The following is a 12,641-nucleotide window of genomic DNA, read 5'->3' as shown; positions in this document are numbered from 1 at the left end:
ATATCCACGTTGTTCATCCGCTTTTACATTTCATTTTAGAACTTGATCCCAAAACTTAAGCAGATCCAAATCTCAGGGGGACCACACTACTGAAAAATGTGGTAATTGACCATTAAAAACTCATTGTGGGCCATAAAAAATTCGGATCAATCTGATTTTTGTATTATACCTTAATCCAGGTCTGTTTGACCTAATCAACAGGTTGGATGGAAAATAATACGGTGGGCCCTAGGTAGTTTTCAATGATTGAGCATTCAATCACCATTGTTTCTTGTGGTATGGTCCACCTAGGATTTGGATCTACTTCATTTTTGGGCTCATGCCCTGAATTAAGCTAAAAAATTGGTGGGACAGCGTCGATTTCTAGTAGACATCAAGGTGGGTCATCTCATTCTTTTGGATTGGCCTAGGAGGCATATATAATCTACAAGCATCTTGAGGGGATGACACATGTAGATTACATGGATTGAATATGGCAGTGCTCTGTGGGCCCCACAATAATGTCTTTATTCGCGCTATACATCCATTTTATTCACGTCGTCCATCCACCCGAGATTTGGATCTACCTCATTTTTAGGCCCATCCCCTAAATTAAGTTGGCAAAATGGTGGGATGACACGGAATTCACATAGAAATCAAGGTGGACCATCTTTTTTCTATGTCCGAGGGAATGACATGCTCACGTACGTTACATGGATTGTACATGACAGTGTTCTGCGGACCCCACCATGATGTATGTCTTTTATCCATGACGTCCATCCATTGTGTCAACTTATTTTTGGGCATGAGACAAAAAAAGAGGTTGATCCAAATCTTAGGTGGACCACAACACAAGAAAAGTGGTAATTGAACGTCATCGATGGGATGGTTATGATTGCCTAACCTGGTAGTTGTTAAATGATGGATGATAAAAAAAAATTAGTAGCATGACACACATCAGGTAAATATTTGTACATGTGTGGCTCACTTATTTGACGGGACAAGGAATTTTTTTTTCGAACTAAAGCATTTTTTCAAGGTCATCGAACCAAAGGCATTGTAAGTGGGACCCTAGAGATGAATGACCCAATATCTGCTAATGTGGCACGTCATCATGCGTTGTGAGTCATCTCTCGACAACGAGAGTTATATGATGCTCCACCTAAGTATGGGTCAATCTCAGGTTTTGTTCATACAGGTGAGCCCATTGGTTTCGTGAACAACAATGCTGTCAACATGGGGCCCACAATGGATGGACTATGCAAAAATAGTAATAAAAAAAATAAATAAATAAATAAATAAATATTAGATGATCTTAACCTTCAAATCAGCCTTTATCAGTTAAATATTAGATGTTTAGTTGTCCAATTCAAGTACACCAGTCGAAGGGTTTTGATTATTTTATTAAGAAGAACATAATATATGGTCCATCAATCGAAAGATTACGTTTGAGAGATGTATATGAATTGGGCATGGGTGTGCCAAATTTGGTGGCATGGCAATAACACGTTTTGCCTCATACTCTAAAGAATATGGAAATTGAGACAATAGGGGCAAATATAACAAATTGTCAATTTTCGGACATTTATGATCTCTATTTACCAAGCTATTTTTTTTTATGAAAAAAGTGCTTAATTTCATATATCATGACTTTTTTCAGACAAATTACCAAACAGATTTTTCAGTACTTATAAGTACTAAAATTCAACACTCCAAGTTTTTAGAACTTATATTAATTTTCAGACCTTATTTTTCAGTTTACCAAACGGCACCTAAGTTGATCACACATGCCGGAGAATTAGAAAGGATGATAGTTGAATCATCCAAGTTTAAATCCGCACATGTATCGCAAAGGGGCCCTTCATCTGCACCGATGTGATTCTCTTCCAGACACCGGTCATCATCCAACCATTCCAATTCAAAAGTCATTGCAAAGAACAAGGCAAGGATTCTGAAGCATCCTCCTCACAACATGCGACCCAACCTTTTTTTTTTAAGGACAATATATTTTATTAAAGAACTGTTTGAAAAAATACAAAGCAGCAAATAATTTAACAAACCAAAGCCACTATTACACCCCCAAAACTGATTGTGCAACACTTAAATCTACAAGGCAAGATCTGACTGCCAATTCATAATGTTCCTATTTGTTTTTCTTAGTTTTTATGTCTTCTTTGTATGGATGTTGCTGAGTCGATATATTCGACAAGGGAGACAACAAAGCTAGAGATGGAAATTCCAACTTCAGAGGTCTATCACCGCACCATGAGTCTTCCCAAAACCGGATATGAACGTCATTGCAGAGAGTGAAGGACATATTAGATTTCGCTAGGGGAGCTATTGAAATGATAGTCTTCCATGTTCCCGATGGACAGTAGTGGGAGGAGCTTTTGACTCATTCACAAATTGTAGATAAGTGATCATAACCCCATTCCTTGCCCTGGTAAAACCTGATATGAGGCCCACCTCATGCCCCTTAACTAGCACAACCACTATAAATAGAGACGGAGTTAGTGGGTCCCCCTGCCTTAAGCCCCTTGAGACTTGAAAGAAACTTTGGGTGAACTGTTAACCAATACGAAAAAGGAGGCCAACGAGACACATTCACGCATCCAACTAATCCATTTGCTACTACAACCCATTCTACTCAACATCTATTCCAAGAAATCCCATTTGACGTAGTCATTTGCCTTTTCTATGTCCAGTTTGCAAACCACACCCTAACTTCTTTACCTCTGTCTAGAATCAATGCATTCATAGGCAAGTAATGCACTGTCCAGAATCTGTCTATTTGCAGCAATGGCTCCCTGATATTCCGTTATGACCAACAGGAGCACCTGTCTAAATCTATTAGCCAACACCTTTGTCAAAATCTTGTAGGGACTTACAATAAGGCTAATGGGTTGAAAGTGTGTGAGTGATTCTGTTCCCTCTTTCTTTGGAATTAAGGCTATGAAGAGGCCCCCAAACCCTTGGCAAGTCTGCCTTTTTCACTGAAATCTTGAACAAATTCCACAATGTCTGGTCTAATCGTGTCCCAGAAAACTTGAAAAAAAGCTATAGCAAAGCCATCAGGCCTTGGGCCTGTCCCTCCCCAATGAGTTGATGGCACACAAAACTTCTTCCACAATAGATTTATCCAATGACTCCACTTCCTCAGTCAAGAGCCTAGGAAAGGACGGATTATCCAATAGTGATATGTTCCACCGTTGCTTGAAAGAAGTTTAAAATAGAAGTCCACTGCTAAACATACTTGGCCCGAGTGCTAGTGATTCCGTGGAAGAAAGAGATATTCTTGAAGCCATCCTCCAAGGTATTTAGTATACTCTAGTGAAAGGGAAAAAGAAAACTAGTTTTGGCACTGAAAAGCTAACCCGAAGAAGTTTGTCTCTCAAGCCTCCTTCACTAACCAAGCTCAAGCTCGAGCAAGAGTTGAAAGGAGCTCCCACTGCCCAAACAACACCACGTGTATCACCTCTAAGGACGCCCTCCCTTTACCAACCCTCTCTCCCCCTATCATTCCCTCCCCCCCCCCCCCCCTGCGTGAACTATAGGTTTGTCCCTATTCAATGCTCTGGCCATAAATAAATAAATAAATAAAAGGATCCATGTTCACCTCCAAACAAACGGATCCACACCTCATTAAGCCTAATCGGTTTAATCGAAATACATTTCTGGCAGCAGACGGCAACAATCATCCAGCCATTTCCTAATTTGGGGAACGGTAAAGTCTTCCTTCGTAACCGCTACAACATAGTAAAGTAATTCTCATTCCCAAGACTTGCCTATCGCATCCTGCTTCAACCGGGCCATACCTCCAAACAAACGGATCCACACCTCGTTGAGCCTAATCAGTCTAATCAAATACATTTCTGGCAACAAACGACAACAATCATCCAGCCATTTCCTAATTTGGGGAATGGTAAAGTCTTCCTTCGTAACCGCTACAACAAAGTGTTAAAGTAATTCCCATTCCCAAGACTTGCCTATCGCATCCTGCTTCAACCGCGCCAGACCTCCAAACAAACGGATCCACACCTCGTTGAGCCTTGAGGCCAAAGCACCCCCAAATGAAGCATCTTCACTACTCGAGCTAACTCATTCCGAGCTCATCCGAACAAAGGTGAAACCTTGTTAAGCCGTCTTATATCTATCCTTAGGTAGCACTACCTCCATCACAGCCTCTGCTCTCCCAAACACCTTGGAGAAATTAATCGAAAAGCAACCATCCGGGAATCCTTCAATGATAGTGTCAAATACTCGGACAAGCTCGCCTTCCTACCAACCTTCTCCGGGTCCAATTTTCTACAATTGATTGTCTCCCCCCAGCTTCATTCCCCACCATCCTACTCACACCTCCCTCTTGAAGAAACTGTCAGGACTAACCTTCTATGGACTCCCCGGCTGAGACACGCTCCAAGCACTATTTCTTGCCACTCACGCATAAATATACACTCATCAATACACAAATTTTGGTCGGTCAATGTAATTTTTAAAAAAAGAAAAATACTTTCTTATTTATTTTTGAAATATTTTTAATTAATCTTTTTTTCAAAAAATCCAAACTTCCATCAATTAAATTAGCTTATAAGCACTCTCACGTGATTTTTCCACACTCTAAATGCATGTTAAATTGGTGAAATCAGGAAAATTTTGAATTTTCTCCAAATTCACACATTTTCCCCGGAATAAAAAAATCGGAGCTAAAATCCGTGATTGAGAATGCAAAACATGCAAAATCGTAGATTATTAAGTTAGTTCCACTTATTTTAAGCAATTTACACAAGAAAAAACACTTTATATTTTTATTTTAAAAAAAAAAACCACAAATTGTGTTTCGGCCCGTCTCCGCTCTCTGATCTCAATTTCCCCACCCAAATCATATTCTCCCGAAAACTCAAAACGGCTGGTCAAAATTAATGCAGGGGTGTTTTCACACCGGGCTCGAGTGGGGTCGCCTGTGAGATGCAAGGGCACACTCGGGGTGGGCGGCCCATGTGAAGTGAGCTCCACCCATGTGAGGCGGGTGGCTCATGTGAGGCGGTACCCATGTGATGTGGGGCCCACAAGGGGGGTTCGGCTTAGGTCCTAACCCACGGGATGTGGGGCTTGGGCTATGAGATAAAGGGATTAATTCGCCATGCTCTATCAGTTCGAGCTTTTAGAGCAAGTGGTTAGTTGTCCTGCATCAAAAATCCTTAAAGGAATGTGATCCAAAAAAAAAAAATTTAAGAGAGGATTTTCCTTCTTTTTTCTGATTTTTCGTTTTTATTGAAAAATGGTTGTTTCTATTGATATCGTCAATACATATAGGACGTATCAACGAAATCAAGGACTCTTATACTGGGAGATATTTAAAATATCGCAATGTATCGATATATCTTTGATACATTCCGATATATTGTGATATATTGGGCCATGCGGGGGAGTCTTACAACTCTCCCAGGTTTTGTATTGACAGCATGCAACACCGATAGTATTGGCCGATAATATCGATATTTAAATCACTGGTGGTTGTTATTGATATTTAACTCACTGGATACAACCACTAAAAATTAGATAATTTTTTCTTGCATCTCCTCTTTTTCTTTGAAAAACGTATTTATGACATATAATGGGACCCTTTGGACTTCCATTAACACTTTGGCATGGTCCCTCCTAGGTTACATCACTCATATTGTAGTAATTGAAACAGAATCAACTCAGCAAAGTCATTTTGGTTCAGCAAAGCCTATAAACCTACAGTGAACAGAAAACGTATCCTGGATACGAAAGGCATAGCCGCCAAAAAACACTACATTTTGACTGCTACTACCAAAATGAAACTTTCTTCCATCAAATGGGAGACCACTTCATTGAAAGGATGAAAAATGGCAGCCTGCAGAACATTGCGTAGATGGAATACAACATAACAAGTTGCATCTGATTCCAAACCTTTTTTTTTTTTGAATGATTGATTCCAAACCATTATACCATCACAAACCGCTATTGTTTGGAATTTGTGCAGACCTGATCAACAAAACTCCTTTCTTTTTCTTTCTTCTTCTTCTTTTTTTCCTTTTTCTTCTTTTTTCTTCTTTTTTCTTTGTTTTCTTTTTCTTTTCTTTTTTCTTTTTTTTCTGAAGATTGATTGACAAAACTCCATACCTAAAACTAAAACTTGCAAACATGGTTTTACGACTGGCCCAAGTTACTGCAGAGTACAAACTCGGGCAATACAGCGCAGTCAGGCTGAGTTAACCTGTGCAACTTGCCCTCAACCCTTGCCCCATTTTTCCAATTTTCGCCATTTTTCACCCCCAAATGTTAGATCTAGCTCACTAAAGGCTTATGAGACAATTTCGGAGCTTCCATTGTCATCAATCAAAAAAATCCAACATATTTACCGATCAAAATGGTTTTTGAAGAAATTTTGCAGATCAAAGTGGGTTTTTTAAAGAAATTTTGGCCTTTCTGAAAAACCCGCAATTTTCTTTATTTGTTAAAAATTGTCTAGCTATAGATTTATGTTTTCCATATTGAAATCATCTATCCATTGTCCCCAATCAAATACAAATGGTGATCATGAATATGATCCAATAAATTTGGATTATATTTTTGAAGGTGAAGACCCACTTGATCCATGGCTCGTTGAGACAGAAGAGCCAATGATGTAGAATGAGGAGCTTAACACTGCTATATATGATATCTTAACAAAGTAGACCCATGTGAAGTGAGAGGGAGGCTAGCAACAATGCACTTTATGGTCAGGGCTACCAGACAAACCGACTGTTTGGTATGTTAACAGTCAATGTGATGGCTGTAGTTAGACTGTCTGATTGTGATGGTAGTAGTGGTGGCACTGACGGTCAGTCAGTCACTCAATGAATCAGGATAAAGTGCCACCCTTGATGCAATGTGAGCACAGAAACTATCAGACACAAGGAAAAGGGATTCATATGACTATAAGGAGTCATGATACCAGCAGGAGCAGGAGCATCATGGCTCAAAGTCAAGCTGGATGAGCGGGAGCTGCACAACCCGATGGCTCATCCACTAGCATTGGCACTAGAACTGTTGCTGAGATGACTAATGGATATTATTACGGTCCCTATGATTATTATGGGCAAGAGATGCTTGGGGCTGAGGAACTTCCTTGCTGGACTAGTCTGGGACAATAGTATGAATCACATGAAGGATAACAGAATCCAACTCATTCACAGTATGAGAAAGAGTCTGGGTTTCTAACACTACTGGCTATTTGACATAGTCACACAGCAGATCTAGAGAAATGATCAGTCATCCTTGTCCATTATTATGTTACTTCCCATTGGCTATTGGAATGTTACATTATGTGGTGATGTTGCATGGCAGCCTTACCGTAACGATGATAATGATCATGATCAAATTGTTGACCAGCCAACAAGTGGGCACGTAGCTTCTGGTGATGACTGGCAGCTGGTGATTCATGAGTATGAACTTGTTTTTTGAACAATTTGCTTATCACTTGGGTTCATGTTTGATCATTTTATGACTCTATTAGATAGAATTACATTAGATTTATGAATCAGATGCAACTCAGCACAACAAATTGATATTTATAGTATTTTTAGGCAACATATTAACTAGATTTTATCTTTAGCCTAGGTATCATTTTTTAATATCAGACGCTGAGTTGCCACGTCTTAAAACCATGATTGCAAATGTGATAGTAGGAACAATATGATCTGTATTTTTTTTATCACGCATCGTGTAGTTTGTAATTTATTCAAATCTTTGAAATGAAATCTTTGTGAATAATTGAAGATGTTATCGAGAAAATAATTGCCATCATCATCATTATCTAAAGCTTATCCCAATTAACTGGGGTAGGCTACATAAATCCCATTCCACTATTCCAGTCTATCAAGGGCCAGATCTTCAGTTAGCCCATACAGCGTCAAGTCTTTTCTTACTACATCCATCCACGTCCATTTGGGCCTTCCCCTTGCTCTTTTAGAGCCTTCAATCTCCATTGCACATGACCAAACATCTAAGTCTACTTAACCTACCTATTGGTGCTACTCCTAAGTTACCTCGAATGCATTCATTTCTAATTCTATCCTTCCTCATCCTGCCACATATCCATCTCAACATCCTCATTTCAGCTACACTCATCCTATGAACATGGTGTCCTTAACTGCTCAACATTCTGTTCCACAAAGCATGGCCAGTCTTATAGCAATCCAATAAAATTTCCCTTTCAGTTTGAGCAGGGCACAACAATCACATCCATGATATCAACATTTTCATTAGATAATTACTTCAAATATGTCAACAGGGGAACAAGAAGAGGAATAGTAACACTATTATTGATCCCAAATGGGGTTTATAGGATATAGCAATGCAGATAAATAAGATGAACACTATCCTCATGTGCTGAAATGAGGATGTTGAGATGGATGAGTGGCAAGACAAGGAAGGGCAGAGTTAGAAATGAATGCATTCTAGGGAAACTTACAGTTAGCATCCATAGGTAATAAGAAGAGTGAGTTGGTTCACGTTGAAGGCTCTAAAAGGGCAAAGGGAAGGCCCAAAAGGATGTGGGTGGAGGTGGTAAGAAAAGAATTGAGGACTATGGTTTAACTGAGGATGTTGTCTGTGATAGAGAAACGGTTGAACAAGATTCATGTGGCTGACCCAATTAGTTGAGATAAGGCTTAGATGATGATGACAATGATGAGGACACAACAAATAAATTTCTCAACTATTATTTCCATAACATGGTAGACTGGCCCTAATAACATGATGTTCTTGACAAATACATGGAGTAATCATGTTCTAACACCTAGCATGTTACGCCAATGAACATTTAAATATAGCGGAAGTTGGGTAATGGAGAACCTACCAAAATTCACAAGCTTCAAGCGAGACTTCATCATCTGTGTCCTTATTGGCTTGCAACATGTATTCAATGACATTTCCCAGATGTGGCTTCAGCATCACATTAAACATTGCTTTAGAACAGGAATGTGTAGAACATTAAAAAATATGCAGAACATATTATGCAACAAATTTAATGGTACCCAGGGAAACCACGCAGCTAAATGAGTTAAACTCTCCATTTGATAATAAAAAATATGCTTACATAATAGAAGACAAACATGGGTTGATAAAGTATATGGGAAATACATAACCCTTTTCCCATAAATCTAAATCCTTTCTAAGAATTATTATATGGTTTTCCTTGTTTTTTGCATTTGTGGGATTCGTTTTCTTCGATTACACAGTTTTCCGTAAACATGATCGCTTTCAACAACTTTATTGAAAGCAAGAGCAAAACAATAGGGAGAAAGACAAGACATCATCCCAAAAAAGTTTTTAAAAAAATGACAAAGGGAACAAGCCTTCATACACAGAAAAACCTGAAAACCAAGCCAGGCACCAATACATCCTAACCACCCCCTAACACAGTAGAATGTCCGTACCACATAAGCTTGAGAAAAGAAATCCCTCTTAAATTCTCAATTAGCCATGAATTGAATTTCCCACATTAACCATGTCAGCAAAGCTTCTTTAACCTTGAATATTCTGAGGTTTCTATTTTTCCAGATCCCCCTAGTGAGGTTTCTATCTTCCAAATAACATTACCTCCAAAACGAAACATGCCTTTACCCCATCCCATTATCACAGCTGGTCATTAGCTCCATTCTTTGTTAAATAATGACCTTCACCCATGGATAAACCAAATAGCTCAGCTAGCCACTAGTTCCATCGGAATCCATCCTAGATAGGAAATTTCTGCCATTTTGAGTTCTGGATATCATTATAGAGAATGAAAAGCTTCTATTTCTTATTTGAGTTCTGAAAATACACCACATAAAATTGGCAGCAAACTGTTCATGGTTAGATTTTTCAAGTTGCAATATTAGAGCTTTCAATCTACTTCTGTGGAAAAAAGCAGCAACAGATACTAGAAGTGGGAGTTTCTTGAGTTCAAACACAAAGGTTTAGAAATAAATGTTTGATGTTTTGGTCTCCTTTGGGGGTTTTACTTCACTATGTTGCAAAGAATCATCTTTGCAGGACAGCCATGCAGTAATAGATACATATGTTGATGGCAGTTGGAAATGAAGGGCCCATTTGGCATCTCTTATCTAATCCAATAAGAGCTTTTCAAATAAGAGCTACTCTAATAAGACTTTTTGTGCTAGCTTTATTGTACAATAAGCTCGCCTGGTAAAACCACTTTTTCAGACCTGAAAAAAGCTCATATTTAAAATAAGCACGTTTCGTAAAACATTGGAATAAGAGCCCTTTTCAGGGGTAGTTGCTGTCATTTTTAAAATTTGCAACAACTCCATCTCAAATAAGCACGCCCCTTCATGCCTCTCACATTGGATGTTGGCCGTCCATCATGTTGGACATTGGATGTGGACACATCATGTGGAGCCCACTGCCCACCTTTGATGTGGACTGTCCATGTGGGTCAAACATTTGAAGTGGGCCATCCATCATGCAAGGCCCACATTGGATGTGGACCATTCATCATTAGCGACCGACCTTTGATGTGGACAGTGGACCGTCCATTATGCGGGGCCCACCTTGATGTAGGTCGTCCATCGTGTGGGGTCAACCTTCAATGTTAGTTGCCCTTCATGTGGGGTCATACATGATGTGGGTCGTCCATCAGGTGGGGCCCACTTGATGTGGGCTGTCCATCATGTGGGGCCACACTTTGATGTGGGCCATCCATTGTGTGGGGCCCACCTTTGATGTGAGCCATACATCATGTGGGGCCCACCTTTGATGTCCACCACCCGTCATGTATGGCGCACCTTCTATGTGGATTATCCATCATAGTAGACTACTTTGGATATGGGTTGTCCATCATGCAAGACCTTAGATGTGGACCAACAATCAGGTGCGGCCCACTTGATGTGGACCTTCTATCACACAGGGCCACACTTTGATGTGGCCCATCCATTATGTGAGGTTCACTCCGTCCATTATGTGGGCTCACCTTAATGTGGGCCATTCATCATGTGGGGCCCCACCTATATGGGTTGTTCATCACATGGGCCCACCTTCGATGTCAACCGTTCATCATGTGGGTACCACCTTTGATGTGGATTGTCCATCATGTGGGGCACACTTTGATGTGGGTCATCCATCATGTGGGGCCCACCTTTGATGTCAACCATGCATTGTGTGGGCTCACCTTGATGTCGACCATTCATCATGGGGGCCCCACCTTCAATATGCATCGTTCATCATGTGGGCCCACTTTTGATGTCAACTTTCCATCATGTGGGCCACCTTTGATGTCAACTTTCCATCATGCACTCCCACCTTCAGTGTCCACCATCCATCATGCGGATCCCACCTTTGATGTGGACTGTCCATCAGGTGGGGTCCACTTGATATGGATCATCCATCAAGCAGAGCCACTTTGATGCGAGCCATCCATCATGTTGGGCCCCCCTTTAATGTTAAGCATCCATTATGTGGGCCCACTTGGATGTGGACCATTCATCCTGTGGGGCCCCTCCTTCCTTATGGGTCATTCATCATGTGGGCCACTTGAGAGAGAGGGAGAGGGGGAGACTGCAAAGAGATATATGAGGGTATTTTTGGCATTTTTAAAATTAATAAAAGCCTTAACCTCTACCCGCTTAAGCTCAATAAGCTCTTAAAAAAAAAACACTAAACCCTCCCCAGCTCATGAAACTAGAGCTTATTTTAGACATTTACCAAACAATCTTAAAGCTTTTTTTTTAGAAATGAGCCAAAATAAGCTTTTATTTATAAAGATGCCAAATTTCCACGAAAAGTAAGAAGGGGATAAAAAATGAAAACAGATTTTTAAAAAAAAAAAAAAGTTCTCCGATTTAGAGGGCAGAAATGAAATATTCAGAATGTACTTATTAACCAGTGTAGGTTTAGTATTTGAACAAAAGGTATAATCCTTAAGACGTTATACAATGCTCAGGCCGAGCATTGCCAGTACAGTTTGGGTTTTCAGTTGTAAAAGTGGGGTCCATTGTTCAGTGGTCTCCAAACAATAAAATCGGTCACTCCATCAATGGTCCATGTATAGAAATCTCGCAGATGGAAATATCCTGAACCTTTGAATGAGCAGCCACAGAAATTATTAATAAGGGAATATGGCAATGCTTCCCATTCAACCCATAAAAAGCAAAAATTCTACAGCTTGGATCTTCCAAACTGGGGGATTTTGATGAATAGACCATCACCAGTGAGCCCTAACACAAACATTTAGGATCACTGAACTATTGGCCATAGTTGTACAAACTGAATACTGAAACTGTAAGAAAATTTTGGCCCAAGCATTGTATAATATATCATTATCATTTTCAACAGGGTGTTTCATTCACTAACCCAAACAATGGACAAATATGCAAGACAGAATTATCAAATACATACATGAAAAATCGATATCAGAAAACAGAAGAATAGTTTACAACGGACCAGGCATGGAATGTGTATCAGTATACATCAAATATGATAAAGAGATGCATACCTCCAGGAAGGAAGGACGGACTTCGATTAACTGAACCAGTGCAGTGCAAACCTGTTCATCACATGGACAGAAAAGACAAGATAGCCAAAATTTAGAAATCTACTCCATATGAAACAATCCAGCAAGCAATCCTAAACAATTTTTGGCTATTAACATCCAC

At 39.8% G+C, this 12,641-nt stretch overlaps 1 protein-coding gene across 2 annotated transcripts in view; it reads right to left on the bottom strand.

Moving 5' to 3' along the window:
• The window catches only part of LOC131237475 (transportin-1), an 85,241-nt gene that overhangs the window by 45,934 nt on the left and 26,666 nt on the right, over window positions 1-12,641 (bottom strand). For both annotated transcript variants that reach the window (XM_058235265.1, XM_058235266.1), the window contains exons 6-7: window positions 12,482-12,532; window positions 8,846-8,931 (exon numbers count right to left, since the gene is read on the bottom strand). In XM_058235265.1, coding sequence (XP_058091248.1) covers window positions 8,846-8,931; window positions 12,482-12,532 — 137 coding nt within the window. The remainder of the gene's footprint in view (window positions 1-8,845; window positions 8,932-12,481; window positions 12,533-12,641) is intronic.

This window comes from Magnolia sinica, chromosome 2, assembly GCF_029962835.1.
Source record: "Magnolia sinica isolate HGM2019 chromosome 2, MsV1, whole genome shotgun sequence".
Taxonomy (NCBI): Eukaryota; Viridiplantae; Streptophyta; class Magnoliopsida; order Magnoliales; family Magnoliaceae; genus Magnolia; species Magnolia sinica.
The sequence above is the reverse complement of the archived record's forward strand: the minus strand, read 5'-3'. Positions and strand labels throughout refer to the sequence as shown.